The sequence below is a fragment of the Exophiala aquamarina genome (genome assembly GCF_000709125.1).
Source record: "Exophiala aquamarina CBS 119918 chromosome Unknown aczIA-supercont1.6, whole genome shotgun sequence".
In the NCBI taxonomy this organism is placed as follows: Eukaryota; Fungi; Ascomycota; class Eurotiomycetes; order Chaetothyriales; family Herpotrichiellaceae; genus Exophiala; species Exophiala aquamarina.
The window spans coordinates 559,533-574,691 of record NW_013550582.1 but is presented as its reverse complement, the minus strand read 5'-3'; the positions used below and the strand labels follow the sequence as shown (position 1 = coordinate 574,691).

General features: G+C 50.9%; 6 protein-coding genes across 6 annotated transcripts; 3 read left to right on the top strand and 3 right to left on the bottom strand.

The window, feature by feature from the left end:
• Nucleotides 1-43: 43 nt before the first annotated feature.
• Nucleotides 44-772, bottom strand: A1O9_07608 (uncharacterized protein; the record flags this gene model as incomplete). The annotated part of the gene is made up of 2 exons (XM_013403163.1): nucleotides 44-650; nucleotides 729-772. 2 exons carry the CDS (start codon nucleotides 770-772, stop codon nucleotides 44-46), a joined length of 651 nt encoding a protein of 216 aa, XP_013258617.1.
• A 628-nt stretch (nucleotides 773-1,400) lies between these two features.
• On the top strand, nucleotides 1,401-2,501 carry A1O9_07607 (uncharacterized protein; the record flags this gene model as incomplete). Its single annotated transcript, XM_013403162.1, has 2 exons — nucleotides 1,401-2,191; nucleotides 2,246-2,501. 2 exons carry the CDS (start codon nucleotides 1,401-1,403, stop codon nucleotides 2,499-2,501), a joined length of 1,047 nt encoding a protein of 348 aa, XP_013258616.1.
• Nucleotides 2,502-5,018: 2,517 nt separating this feature from the next.
• A1O9_07605 (aspartate aminotransferase) lies at nucleotides 5,019-6,397 on the bottom strand (the record flags this gene model as incomplete). Its single annotated transcript, XM_013403161.1, has 3 exons — nucleotides 5,019-5,089; nucleotides 5,141-5,246; nucleotides 5,303-6,397. The coding sequence occupies 3 exons, from the start codon at nucleotides 6,395-6,397 to the stop codon at nucleotides 5,019-5,021; spliced, it is 1,272 nt and encodes a 423-aa protein (XP_013258615.1).
• Nucleotides 6,398-7,511: 1,114 nt separating this feature from the next.
• Nucleotides 7,512-8,840, top strand: A1O9_07604 (uncharacterized protein; the record flags this gene model as incomplete). The annotated part of the gene is made up of 1 exon (XM_013403160.1): nucleotides 7,512-8,840. One exon carries the CDS (start codon nucleotides 7,512-7,514, stop codon nucleotides 8,838-8,840), a length of 1,329 nt encoding a protein of 442 aa, XP_013258614.1.
• A 604-nt stretch (nucleotides 8,841-9,444) lies between these two features.
• On the top strand, nucleotides 9,445-11,318 carry A1O9_07603 (uncharacterized protein; the record flags this gene model as incomplete). The annotated part of the gene is made up of 2 exons (XM_013403159.1): nucleotides 9,445-9,677; nucleotides 9,806-11,318. The coding sequence occupies 2 exons, from the start codon at nucleotides 9,445-9,447 to the stop codon at nucleotides 11,316-11,318; spliced, it is 1,746 nt and encodes a 581-aa protein (XP_013258613.1).
• A 203-nt stretch (nucleotides 11,319-11,521) lies between these two features.
• A1O9_07602 (uncharacterized protein) lies at nucleotides 11,522-13,506 on the bottom strand (the record flags this gene model as incomplete). The annotated part of the gene is made up of 2 exons (XM_013403158.1): nucleotides 11,522-12,582; nucleotides 12,663-13,506. The coding sequence occupies 2 exons, from the start codon at nucleotides 13,504-13,506 to the stop codon at nucleotides 11,522-11,524; spliced, it is 1,905 nt and encodes a 634-aa protein (XP_013258612.1).
• Between the last annotated feature and the right edge of the window lie 1,653 nt (nucleotides 13,507-15,159).

Below are 15,159 nucleotides of genomic sequence, written 5' to 3'. Positions count from 1 at the left end.
GAGCCTGGCATCGGAACATCAAATCTAGAGAAAATAGGCTTCATCAAGCCTCCAGTGCCACCCTCCTCTGCCTAGCCCTCTCTTTCTGTTTCTGTAGCCTGTCCTGCTCCAGTTCAAGTTCGGTCTTGGGGACTTCGGGCAAGATGCCTTCTCCCACGATTGTCTTGTTTGGAGCGTCTGGCAGAACATTGACACCAGTCACCTCCCTCTCCATGGCCTCAAGCTCATCCTCTACTTCGTCCTCATCCTCATTCGACATCTGCCCTGCGAGAGCCTCGCTGATTTCCTCCTGATACCTTCTCGCTTCCTCCGTATCGGCCATCATTTTCTCTACGCCTTCCAGCCCGCCCATTTCCTTGTGTATCATGTTCAGTACCTGTGTGCCTTGTTGAAGACCAAACACCACGTCCTTTTGCACCTGCGCGAATTCAACGCTGCTCGTCAGCTTCTCGAGTTGCTCCAACTGAGAGTCCGTTTTCGAGAGGAGCGATTCCTGGTACTTTTTCCGGCGGAGAGCGAGGAGTGCCTTGGCTTTGTCGCCTTTCGCGAGGCATTCGCGGGCAATCTCGGTTTCGCGGGTGGTTATCACTGTAATTCGTTTCTGATATTGGCGCAGTTTGTCTCGCTGGATTTTCATGTCAAGGATCGCCCTGAGTGTCGGGGATCAGATGTTAGAACTTGCGGCGAAGAGAGCAGGGAGGGGTGCTGCGGGTGAGATGTCTCGCTACCTGTCCTGGGCAGAGATCTTATTCGAGCTCTGAGAATTCCCCATAACTGCGGCACCATTTTCAGAGCGACTCAAGGGCTGGACGAAGCTAGACCTCGAGTCCTCCTGCTCGGGATCAGAAATTGGTGGTTTGCATGCGCATTTCTTTGAAACGACGTAATATTAAATCAGGGCCGATAAAGAATGCCGCCTATCTAGGCTAGCGCGTCATCGGCTCCTCGGTCTATTTGAACGTCCACGTGAACGCGTTTCGGTTCGTGTCGAGTTCTTTCACCTTGAATGATCTCTTCGTCCCAATAATCATGTCGATGACCCTGGACGTCATCGCTGACCAAAGAGATCAATGGACCGTGGTCACAAGCACTGATTGATCCCGAATTATTAGCCAGCCACGCTTATCAGCTTGCCCTGTGGCCATCTCATATTGCCAGATTACGTGCTACTTTCCTGTCCGTGAGCACCCTGATTTTGAGGATGCTGTAGGACGCTGTGTAAGGATGTATATGGTAAGATATTGATGTAAGTATTATTAGAAAGCCCATTCCCTCGGAAGATAGGTCCGCCATCAGCGGGATTGAGATCGACGATTGATTCAAGTGAGCATATCAGAGCATGATATACACCTTGAACATTCTCCGTTCACCTTCCGACCAATCAGCCAAACCATAGCGACATGACAACGAACGGCAGACATCTTGTTCGAGATGACCCTTCAATCAACCCAAATGCTCTTCACGACTTTCACAAGGTCCGTCGTGGTCCTAAGAACGTCCCTAAAATGGTAGTGCACACCACCGACCAGTACAATCCTCCCAAGGACCCAAGACATCCATATTCGAAGGTTGAGAATGTTCGTTTCGAATTATATGAGCAAAGGTCTTCAAACGCTCCTTTTGGGTATGAACATTTTGTGTCACTGCCGCCTGCTTACGACAGCAAAGCCAAGGGAAAGAAATGGCCTGTAATCCTCTTTCTTCATGGAGCAGGCGAATCTCAAATGGGCAAGAATGAATCTTTTGCATCCATTAGACATGGAATACCCAAAGTCATCCTCTGCTACGACAAATTTAGATCAGACCCTTCGAACACGGCACCCACCATATCAATACCTCTGGCTCCGAGATTGAGACAGAGCAGACAAACAAAACAAGGCGATAAATCTGTTCAACCTGTTCCAGCAGAGGTCTGCACATTGGTGGCTGAGGGTTTCATCACTGTCACGCCATCGTTGAACATGGAGTGGGGATATGGTTGGAATGCGCCAATATTGTCAGCGCTCCTGGACGATATCGTAGACCGATATCACGTCGATCTCGATCGCATTCACGTCACTGGTTTCAGCATGGGTGGATACGGAACATGGGAACTGGCACTGCATTCACCTAATAGATTCGCTAGTCTTGCGCCCATCTGTGGTGGAGGAGACCGGCTTCGGGCGAGTCACATCAAGCATATCCCGCAATGGTAGGTAGGTTTAAACTGATGTATCGGGGCGAAAAAGCTGACATCGATAACAAGGGTCCACCATGGCGATTTGGATGATATTATACCTGTGCGTGCTTCTCAACAGATGGTTGAGGCTTTGACAAAAGCCGGCGCCGCCGACATCAATTTCACAAGATATGCCGACTTGATGCATGACAGCTGGACAGCAGCATACAACAACCCTGAACTTTATGCTTGGATGCTGTCTCAAAAACGAGGATATAGTGGTGATGAAAAGATAGTCTCTGCGGAGAACAAGGTGGTGTTGGCAACAGCACCACCAATCTGACGACCCAAGGGCCTGAATAGGGATATCCATTATATCATTCTTAATGCCGCCGCCTGTAGCCACCACGTTGTCTCCCGCCATCACAACAGAAGATATTCTGGTTCGCAAAAATCTGGATGGTATGGTTCTGGGGTCGTCGATCGCGGCCGCCGCCCCTACGTGCCAAGTTAGCTGCGAGGGCAATCAATCTTGGGACCGTTGGGCGCCCGCTTTACCTTCGATCATTGGGATAGTCGGACTCATCACCGGAGCTGTCATCCTCCAGGAACATGATATTTCGTGTGTGTCCATGACGATCGGTCACCTGGAATCTTCCGCCTACTCTCAGCAAGACGCAACGGTCGTAGTAGCCCCTACCATCCTGGTCCATGTACCATATCTGTCGAGGCATGGCTTACTGTTTGTGCGGGTGGGAAGCGCTTGTAGGCAGTCTGTTGGTTCCCCGGATACTAGCAAAGATGTGCGTGTGCCGCTGAGTGGATTTCGAGCAGGCAGTTGAAAGCGTGTGCGGAAGGAGATTGAGTCGAGAGGCGCCTTGTTCAGCTCTGGACCTGTGGGTGTGCTTGTGAAGTGACGAAGATCTAGGAGACACAGCTTGAATCTAGTTAGGAGATGTGTTCCCCTCTTTTACCGGGCTGAAGTTGCACTGAGGTCTTGTTTACGGAAGAAGTACTGCGCATGTCTCATTCGTGGGCGGAACTTATAGGCTGGGTTCTGCTGTGCCGGCGTGTTTATGTCCAAACGAGCTGATTGTCCGTGCAGTTTGCTTCATCGAGGGGCAGCACATTGTGTAGCTCGAGTGGTCGAGGATGGAGTCTGCCGTTCAAGTGCTACTGTATTTGACGGATGCGAGTCATGCAATCACCTCCGACCGACAAACTCGTCCTGATCCATTTTCCAGAATGCATTGTTCACAGTGCGTGGTGTAGAGCGCGGGTTGTCTTTCTTTCGCCGCACTGTTTCATGCTTGATTTTTCCAGTGGTACGCAAATCGTGCATTGGAAACTCTAGTAACTGGTAGTTAGTGGTTTGATTGTGTTGTCGTCTGTATGGAAGACATTTAGAAATCAGAGGACATTCAATGTTGAAGCGTGGTATTTAGTAGTCATATTGTCGTACTCATAAGTGGTCTGGTCTGCTCTCGACTCTCGACGCCATATACTGTGCGGCTAAGTCTTTTAGGGGCGAGTATTGTGAGTCTCATGCAGCCCCCCTCACCCCGCACTCTGCGCACAAGAAATTGAATGGCTGTACGCCAATTGTGCAAAAACATTCATCCGGCCCAAAAAAAAACAATTCGACACCAACAGGACTTGAACCTGTGCCTCCGAAGAGATGTGATACCTGGTTTCCACTGCCGACAGGAGCGAAATTCTAGTCACACGCTGCAATTACGTTAGAAACAAGTCATGGCCGGACATTTGAGGATCTTTCTTACCCTTAACCACTCGGCCATAGTGTCATTTCAGAAGAAATTGTGACTGATTTGTGATAGAAAACCTACATAAATAATCCATAAATACATTTCTTTTCTGAGCGGTGAAGATATAATCTCCGCGTAGTGAGTGCATCCTAGTCGTTGTCTGATAACTATATCCCTGTTGACTTTTTACTAGATTACGGCGACACTCATATTTCAAGTAGTATATATATATAAAAGCTCAGTTCACGTTGCAATCAATGACCAAAAGCATAATCAGTTCTTGCATTTTGGATACATGGTGCAACGAGACACCGAGACTTCGTACCACATCCCTAACACACTGACTTCAAGTAGTACTGGCTTAACATCTCCTCATTTTCCGGTATTTACGGAATTCGGATTTTCATTTATGACCAGCTATAAAGATCTAAAGCAGAAGAGAAAAGAGGGTACATGGCGGCAGGACGGATGATCTAATGAATGGGATTGCTTCTGCCGCTACCAGAGCACCAGTACTCTCCCGTCGTACGGTGAATTAGGGATCTGGGTCAACTATCAATGCAGAATGAGCTTTTAGGAAAAGCATCTAGTCCAAGCATCACTGGTAGCAAGGACGACAGCTCGAGATCTGTCTCGGCTCGTACCTGACGGCGCCCTTGTTATCGCATTCAAGCTTGAAGCAGACTGAATTCGATGATGTGGACTTTCTTGGCGAGGACGCTGCCTGTTAGGAATCATATCTTCTTGAGGGAGGCCATGATAGATAACCCTGGTGGCATTTGTGGATGAGGGTCGTCTTGGGCCCTTTCGGAGCATTCTGCGCTATCCATTTTCCCAGGATGCCTGCTTTTTTAGGTCCCGCGAACATCATATACGAAATATTCTTATTGGCTTCAATGCGCGGACCGGATTTAAAGACGTGAGGTCGTGTCTCATTGAGCGTTCCTCTGTGGGAACGATATATAAATCAAACGACCAGAAGGCTGCTGTCAGGCTCATCTGTGTTCGATTTTGCTCGGAAAGTCGCGGGAGAGTCTTGTAGTCGTAGAGGAACCCAATAACTATTTTTTGGATCCTTGGCATCACTACTCAAGCTAGCTATAGCTCTCATTTGCTCTCACAGCATGGATAGCAGCTGCAACATATTGGACGTTTGTCGAGTTCACTAAGGGCTGTTAGTGGCAAGGCTTGGTCGTCAGGGAGAATGCTGACTTACACCCGGCGACTGAAATCCGTCCTGAAGACAGCATATAAATGTGGAATTTTTCTCGAAGTATTTCGACTTCGCTGGGAGTAAGGCCCGTGTATGAGAACATGCCAATCTGACCGGCTTGTTAGTATGATTAATCTCAAACAGTAGCTTTGTGTTGTGATATACCTGTTCTAGTACATGAACCCATGAACCGGGAGTACGCAGACGGCAAAGCTCGTCATAGAGTGCAGCTCTCATCGCTTTTATTCGACCGCTGATAGTCTGCAAGTCGGCTAACCATTCTTCCGACAGCGTTTTGTTGTCGAGAATCGTTCTGATGATGGTAGAGCCATATCTTGGTGAAACCGAGTATTCGGACCGTATTATCTGTGACAAGTTGGAAAGAACTCTATCTCTGGCGTAGGGGCAAGGGTCGTTCATCACTAAATGAAAGGCTCCTGCTCTTTGCCCATAGAGGCCAAAATTCTTCGAGAACGATTGAGCAACACACATTTCCAGACGTGGTTGTAGTCCATAAAAGTGACACACAGCCCATGCATCCTGAGCTGGACTTCCAGATGCGAAACCTTGATAAGCACTATCGAAGAAAGGAAATAGTTGCTTTCGTTGACATAGTTCTGCAATTGCAGCCCATTGTTCTCGTGATGGATCGATACCTGTAGGATTGTGGGCGCAAGCATGCAGAAGGATAACATCTTCGGAGGCGGCCTCCTGTTCCAAAGTGGCCATCATAGCAGTAAAGTCAAGTGCTCGGCTCTCCTGGTTGTAGTATGGATACGTATGTACCGCAACGCCCACAGATTCCCATATCGCATGGTGATTGGCCCAAGTTGGATCTGACAACCATACTCGACGCGGTCGTAGGTTCTCAGCTAGAAAGCGAGCACCGACATGGTTGGCTCCTGTACCCGAAATTGACTGTACGGAAACAACCCGGGATTCTGTTGATTGCTGGAGTCCGTCTGCGGACTCGAAGGCCGAGGAGAAAAGCAGATTCCGAGCGACGCGCAAGAATCGTGGGTCTCCCTCGATAGCCAGATAGTCATGGCGACTAATATCTTGCAGCTCGTGTAAGCTCTTTTCCACCTGGCCAACTACCTTCAGTGGCCAGGATTTGCCCTCATCACAGCGATATACCCCTGCGCCAAGATTTACCTTATTTGGGTCGGTATCCGAGCTGTAAGCCGCCATCAAACTGAAGACTTCATCTTTCGCGACCTCGGGCAAGGAGGAAAATAATGAAGGCGCCATGGAGCCCATCTTGTCGATATTGAATCGCAAGGTAAGAATAGGAAAAGGGAAATCGGGGAACGATTTGTGTAACAAACTTGGAAGTGAAGTAGCGAAAGGATTCCAAACTTGACTCACCATCAATTCAACAGCGGAATTTGAAGTACCTAAGGGGCCTTTAAATTTGGTATTTCTGATCAAAATGGTTGGGTCCCCAATTTTATCCGGAAGCACTAGCGCTCCGCGGTTTTCGATTGAGACCCGGCATCGCGGACACGGCAACACGGTTAACGGCGGAGCGGTCAAGGCATGGTTGACCTTGTGACCTTCACTGGCGACACGGGCAACAAGAAAATACCTTTATGTTTTAATGAAATGAGTATTGCGCCAGAAGTTAAGATCGAGTTTGAGGTATCTTTCAGCGAGAATGGCATGCGATTGGAATGGATTTTGACGAAGAACATCGACTCGCAAATGACAGAGTGAGTGAGAGAATGACAGAGTGACCATGTGCCCACGACGTACCAAGACTCATGCAGTTTACTTAAGCCCTAGCGCCGAGTTCCGAGCACCGAGCGCCGCTTTAAAACAAGAGTCGGCGATAACCGCACCAGACACGACGGCGGGAGAGACTATTCGACTTCGGTGCTAAGTCTATGGCGCCTTTCCTAATCGCGTATAGCATATTTCATGGCGCTGTGACATGCGTCATTAGTATCGTTGTAAATACTTCCTTTCCCCTTGAAAATAGAATTTACTACGGTGTATTCTATGGAAGAGGATTTGACGTATTAATATCAAGGTAGGTAGCATTATATTAACGTAATAATAGCTACTCCTACAGCCTTAGCTTTTAAGACCAGTGAGAGGCTCGCACATTTCTTATCTACCCAGTACAGGCACCGGAGATCGTTTGTGACGTGATGCAGAAGCGCATATGCATGGGACGATTTGTAAGCCTACGTGCGGATTCAATGCTCACATTCAGTAACTTTATGCTGGAGCACTCTGGCGAGTTCGCAATCACCTGCCCCAGTATCCTTCACCCCTATAGAAACCTCTCCACCTTCCATCCACATTACCCAAAGGAAACTGCCAGATTGTTTGATATCGACAGCAGAACGGTGCCCTTTGAGACGCTACCATGGATACACAGGAAGCGCTAGAACTTAGGGACCAGACCAACACACTGGACCGCCAGCAGGCTGCACACGAAGACGTAGTTGCTGGACACTCCTTACTTCCAACAGATCGTGGAGCCAGTGCGTGGTTGGTTCTATTCGGAGCATTTTTGCTGGAAGGGCTGGTGTGGGGCTTCGTTTACTCCTATGGAATTTTCCAGGAGTTTTACAGCAGGTCGCAAGAATTCCACAGCCCAGATACGCGGTTGCCTTTGGTCGGCACGATATCGTCTGGATTGATGTTTCTCTGCTCACCGGTGCTCCTTCCACTCCTTCGTCAGTGGCCCAACCGCAGAAAGCAGTGTATTGGTCTGGGTGGGCTACTGACTTGCGCAGCTCTAATCGGTGCAAGTTTCGCAGGGAATGTCACCGATCTCATAATTGCGCAAGGCGTACTGTCTGCGTTGGGAGGCAGTATGGTCTATTATCCCACATTTCTGTTCCTCGATGAATGGTTCGTTCGGCGCAAAGCTCTGGCATACGGGATTTGCTGGGGAGCATCTGGCTTTACCGGGCTGGTTTTCCCATACATTATCTCTTGGCTCCTCGAAACCCACGGGTTCCGGACAACTTTACGAGTATGGTCAGTCGTCGATCTAGTGTTCATCGCTGTGGCTCTCATCATTCTGAAGCCGCGATTACCTGCCGCGCTGAACGTTCATCGCTATAGACCTCGTCTGAGCTTCGCTTTGAAACCTTTGTTCCTGGCCTTCTGTATTGCAAATGTTGTTCAAGGCCTGGGCGTTTATTTGCCTGGAATTTATCTACCTTCTTACGCGCGATCCTTGGGTTTTAGCGAAGTTGTCGCTACCTCGTCCCTGTCATTGATTAATGTCGGCATACTTCTCGGTAGTATTGTAGGTGGCGTCCTTACCGATCGATGGTCTCCGAAGGGCGTTATCATTGTGTCGGCACTTGCATCCATGAATGGTGCTGCACTACTCTGGGGCTTCTCAGCATCTGCGGCATTGATACTTCTCTTCGGTTTCACCCATGGCTTCTTTATGGGGTGTATGACGGCGAGCTGGCCCGGCGTGATCAGGGAGATAGTCGAGAGAGACACCACTCTCACTGCAGAGCCATCTCTGATATTTGCGCTGTTCGTCGCGGGACGTGGGATTGGAAATGTTGCTTCAGGACCATTGTCTCAATCTTTGTTGCACTTACCAATACTGAGCAAGGCGCTGAACTATGGCTACGGAAGCATGTACGGTTCAATGATCCTGTTCTCTGCTGGTACGATGGCAGCTGGGGTTCTAGGAGCGGTCTTCGATAAAATGGGCGTGATTTAGCAAGCGTAGGCAGTATAAGTTGCAGAGTGATATGCAAACATACGGGCAGTTATGCATATGGCTTCAGAGGGTGTTGGACCGGGTGATACAGGCGCCCCTTTTGCCAGCCTGGGCTTTCTGCCCAATTTCGAAGATGGACCAACATTTCTGGTAAGTTGTTTTGTCGAGAAACTTGAGGACCTATAAGTTTCCACAAACAGGAAAACCAAATCGCCAGAGTTTGAGTTTGTGCCGCTATCATAGCTAGGATAAGCCATCACCTTCAAGGGAATATTTTAGATTTCCACTCATTCGACTGACAGACCCGGAACGAGGCCAGCTTTGGCGGAAACTCCCTCCCGCAATCCGCTCCAGTAGATAGCGATTTGCCACCATAGTGTGAACGGTGAGCCCGAACCACGGATTTGGCATTCCGCCTCACGGTCCGTGTTTCTCAGTGCAAGATTTTGTCGTTTCGCCTTCAGCCAGTGAGTGGATTTGGCCAGTGCAAAGGCACGAGACGGTACCTGCCACTCATCCACATCCTATATTCCCTCATCGAAGCTTGTTTAGCCCAGGGCCTTGTCTTCTCTGCAAGGCTCCTTCTGAGTCGACATTCCCTGATATGCAGCTAGTCACTAGCAAGCGATCAGACCAATCAGCGGGAGGCTCCTTTACGGAGTTAGGCTTCACCTCCGAGAGCAGACCTGTCCTCCATGGACAGCGAGGTGCTCCAGATCACCAGGTTGAGTTCACGTCAGCGTCGAGACATGATGAAACAGACACGTCCTCCGTGTGGAGGTTGAACGCAATTCCATCGCCGCGGAAACGATGGAAGGATCTCTGTGTCCGCAAGGAGTGAAGAACAGCTCCCAACCCAAGCGCAGAGGTCGCACTGGCTGCATTACATGCAGGTAGGTCTGGTTGGAAGAGGTGCCCGGTCCTATCCTACTCGTAAGAACCCCTGACAATGGACATGTCTGCAGAATCAGACGAGTCAAATGCGATGAAGCCAAACCATCATGCGAACGATGTACTCGCACAGGCCGCAACTGCGATGGATATCCAATTCCCAGGCGACCGCCGCCTGCGGCACTCCTAATAGTCCTGCATGAAGGCGTACAGGTCGAAGATCAACAGGCCGCGGTCGCATGCCACTATTTCTACGAGGTTTGTGCTCCGACTCTGGTCAACTATGGGAGTGCCTCCTTCTGGAACCGGCTGGTCCTCCAAGCCTGCCAATCCGAGGAGAGCATCAGGCACCTAGTGATCGCCGCCGCACAGCTGGACATGCATCTTCGCCAGCCCTCCCTGCTTCGTAGCAATGATGACAGTGCTCCATTCCGCTGGCACTATGGAAAAGCTCTTCGACTCATAAGTCGGGCCACAAGTCCAGATGCAGCGACAGTGTTGGTCGCATGCCTCCTTCTGATGCTCTACAACGAGCTCCAGCAAAACCATTTTCCCGCACTACAGCATTTGATCGCTGGGAGGAAGATCATCACCGCGCATTATTCACTCGCAACGAGTCCAACGCAGAACACCGCCATTGAGGAAATCAGCCACATATTTTCAAAGCTGGAGCTCCAGACGAGTGAATTTCACAAACATCTCGTTCCACCACACCGCAGGCTACCTACCTACTTGACCCCCATTGAATCTTCAGACACAGACGACATTCAACGACACCTTTGTACTCGGTGCTGCATCTCCGCCTTCACCGGCCTCGAAGAATCCGCGCTCTCCTTGCACACCCTCGCCTTAGAATGCACAGGAATCCGCCTTTCCGGTCCACCGCCACGCACCCGATTCCACACCGTACCCTCTCTAACATCGCGCCTCAACAACTGGTACGCGTGCTACAGCGCCTTCGAGAAGGCCCTCCCCACGGAGACCACCCTCAAGGATTTCGGTGACCTGAACGTCCTCCGGATCTACCACCTGTGCCTCGAGATAATCTCGCGGTGCGCGCCGTTTGACAACCAAGAGATGGCATATGACGGCTATGCGACCAGCATCGAGCTCGTCATGGTCAGCTGCGGGATCCTCATGACGGCGGAAGTCCGCTTACGGACCGCGAAGCTCCTCCCGCCACTGTTCTTCGTGGCGACCAAGTACCGCGGTGTGGACTACCGACGACGCGCCGTTACGGCGCTGAGGCGCTGTGGAGCCGACGGACAGCTGCTCGCGGAGATTGCGGTGCGGATCATGCGCGTTGAGGAACGCGGTGTGCGGCTGCCGGTCGTCTGCTCTGATATCCCTGAGCAGGATCGGGTGCAGCTGTGGAGGGTTGAGCTGGATGAGGCCGGGCAGTTCTATACCGTGTACTTCAGGCGTTGTTCGGCCATGTCCGCACCTGCTTCACCGTTAGCGGATCATGATGTCGAGCAACTTGAAGGCCATTTGACCTTCCCGTCACAGGGCTGGGTTTGGAGTTGTCCCAGGGTTATATCTCGTCGTATCGTAAGGGTTCCCCTAAATTCCCTATTGAGTATATAGCTCAGCCGTGCTAACTTTCTGCCTTCCCTGCATCCAGTCTCGCCTGCTTGAAACCGTCCAACGGTTTGACTTCATGAGTTTCTGGTACGAGGAAGATCTGAACTAGAGAATAGGCCTGCGGTGTATGATATTGTGAAAGTTTCCAAGGCTAAATTGCACGGACGCACAGGTGTGCTTCCCTCTCCTCTATGAAAGCCAGCCTGCTACGCCGCGCCACCTCCCATGTCAAGTTTCTTCCCCTTGACGCTCTTCCACTCGAATCCCAGAGACAGCGCAAACGCGATGCCAGAGCAAGCGATCGCCAGTATAAACGCAGTTGTGACCGCAAGATTATATGACTGGAGCACACCAGCGATCTGATCCGGCGGCGTGACCTCTTTAATATGGGTGGCTCCCGCAGCGACAATGGTCCACGGATCGACACCGGTGGTGTGCAAAGGTATCTGCTTGACGAGGGTATTAGAGAAGATGTTCTGCGCGATCGAAATGGAAATAGCCCCTCCGAGGGAGTTGAAGAAGATTGCCACCGCGTTGCCGACAGGCATGTCCTTCTTGTTCAGCACGACCTGGACCGCTATGAATGGGATCTGGACACATGCGCCGGCGCCGAGGCCCGCGAGAATCTGGTATCCGATCCACGTCGCGGTGGACGAGTCGACCTTGAGGGTGTACAGTAAACCAGAACCGACGGCAAAAATTGCAGAGCCGACCCAGGTGAAGGGTACATAGGGACCAAAGAAAGTTACGCTGCCGCCGACCAGGATCGACGCCAGAGTGATGCTGACCAGATACGGGATAGTTCGGATCCCGGATTGTTCCGCGGTTGTCCCCTTGACGGCCTGGAAGTAGAATGGGAGATAGAAGATATGCGTGTAGAGAGCCATGGCCAGAAAGGCGGAGAAAAAGGCACAGACGAAGACGGTGCGCTGTCTCAACATGATGCGTGGAGGGAGGGTCGCCGTATCACCTTTCCAGAGCTGGATTCCCGTGAAGGTGGATATCAGCAGCCCAAAGCCGAGAATACATCCCCACACCTTGGAGTTTGACCAGGCGTAGGTCGTCCCGCCCCATTGAAGTGCTAAAAGCAGGCAGACAATGGAACAGATCAAGAAGAAGGCACCCAGCAGATCAATCTGGCCGATTTTCTGTTGCAAGGTCAAATTGCTGTGTTTTCGCACGGGGTTCTGGAAGAAGAAGAAAACTGCTGCGATGGCGATGGCTCCAATGGGAAGATTGATGTAGAAGCACCAGCGCCACGATACACCTGAAATGAAGAAAATATCAGTCAAGAGTCCGGGACAACCCATTTACGAAGATTTGGGGTGGGGGGAAAGGTCCACTCACGATCAGTAAAGGCTCCTCCCAGAATGGGTCCAACCACGGATGCAATGCCAAACATACTGGACAACAGGCCGATATAGATTGGTCTCTTTCGCAGCGGTACGGAATAAGCGACAATGGTCATTCCCCCAGAGAACAAGGCGGCAGCTCCAGCTCCAGCAACAGCTCTCCCCACGATGAGCATCTCCGAGTTCACTGCTGCTCCACACAGCACGGAACCAACCTCGAAGATGATCAGTGCCGAGATATACGTCCATTTCACATTAAAATAAGTATAAACCTTGCCAAACGATGGCTGCAGCGAAGTCGTCGTTAACAGATACGACGAACCATACCAGCCGACATCGTCAAGGGAGTTGAATACCGTCGTGATTCTTGGGATCGCCGTGGCGATAATGGTGTTGTCGAGCGCGACGACAAAGGTCGATAGTGTCAGACCAAAAGTCAGCAGGTAGAGTGGTGCACCGGTGATATATTTCGACTCGTCGTCCTCGCCCGGTTCACCTGGGTCGGTCGACTGCGTCGCCGTGGACATTGTGCGCGTAACCTCGTCACCATTTTTCTCGTCGGTTGTTGTGCCGGCCGCTTCGGATTGGATCTGACTCTCTGGGCTTGTAGGTGTGGCTGTCTCTGTGGTCGTCTGTTCGTGTGGAGGTGTTAACTGGGAAATACCGGGGTTGGTCTGCTGTTGATGGACATGGCCTTGCTTTTCTGGATCCACAATTTCCGTCGAGGTATTATGTGTATCTGCTGGGGTTGGTGTTGGCGTCGTAGTCCCGAGAACACCAGAATCGGAGGAAGATGTCGACTTTTCGGCCTCTGCCGGTTTGGACCAAGGGAATCTCATCTCTGGTTGGGAGGGATTAACGCCGAAAAGGCACAACCATCAATAGACGACGCCACCACGGTGAAGGAATTCGACTGGTGGCGCACCGCAACACGTTTCAGAAGAACGAGGCTGATATTAAATGAATAAATAAATAATAAGATGGATGTATATACGGGGTTGTTTTCACTCGTAGTTGAAGGAAATACAAGAACACGAAGTAAATACCAGGGAAGGAAGCGTTCCAGTAGCCGGCATAAGTGTGGCCAGTGGTTACGCTCCTCTACATCTCGGATCAGCAGAGACAGATTGTGCCGAAAGCAAAAAAGCCGGTCATCAGTACTAATAGCGAGGAGGCAAGGTAGCTTTGGCCGGGACCTATGAGCTATCTAGGCTCTCATGCTTGTCGGTTACAGGCTCGTTCATGGAGGAGCGAACTGACCTCGTGAAGATCGGAAAAGAAAAGGTTGAGTGGGAGTTCCCCACCAGCAAGACGGCGTGGCATTTGGGTAGGATTCGAAAATTGAAGGCGAAAGCGAATGAGAACATCGGCGAGCCTAGCCAGCCAAAGAACATATTAGGCTTCGCTTCCAAAGCGAGCGGAGGAGGAGATTCTGGCGACGGGGGCCGCCTTTGAGTTTGTGGACTGGTCGACCCTCGATGGTCGCTCGTAAACTATTCCATTTCCAGGCTTGGACTCCCGCTGCAAGCTATCTTCTGCCGGCCTAAGGACGCCCAAACACATAAGCGACGGCCCTTCAGAAGAAGCTGTCACTCGATTCGGATCTCTTTACGAGTGAACTTGAAGAATTTTATGCTCCGGGTCATCTCGCTTCGAAGCTTTCCCGATGGCTTGCCCTGCTTATTGCATTGCGCCATGGAATCATGAACATGGGTGATGCAGCCACTGCCAGATGTGGCTAGAAGGAGGAATCGTGGTACGATCTCGCTTTAGGCGGTCTTCTGGAAAATAAGCCGAATACGAATATACGGAGTTCTCCCGTATATTCGGATCGCACTCTACCGCGTATATAGGGCCCAGGCGTCCATCCGAGAATCTATCTCAAAGTTGGACAACGTGAGAATCAGGCCATGGCACATGTCCCTCTCCAAATAAGCGGGGGTTGGACCATCGGAGGGTCGCTCTCCCAACTGACGTTAGCGATGCTTGTAGGACCGGATACGAGTTGGAGCAGCTCATCCATTCTGCAGCAAATGCTCGTGAACCTCTTCCTATGCGGGGTGGCTCTTGGCTAACATAAGAGCTGGGGCAGACCGCCTCGATTGATGTGGCCTGCAGCGATGAGCACGGCAAGCTCACGTTCCGAGATGCTTAGAGAGGTCCTTCCTCCTACTTAACGAGTAGGCATTTACACGAGGAGAACCATTCGGGTGCCATTGACCAAGACAGCACGGGTGATGGCACACGTGATCAATCCGGACTGATTGGGATATTTTGCTTTACGAGCACTACTTGGCCGGGCTCCTCCTCATTCACCGCATCGACACCTGGTCTTTTCCGTTACTGGTTCGTGCAACTACAGTTGCATGCGCTTCATCCTTGATGAGGACGCCTTACGAACCGGCAAGCTAGAGACGGCCTTGCTCTCCACAAATTGATGATGGACGTGCGTGCCATGTCTGACTGCTTGAGGGACTGACCATTTAGTGGTG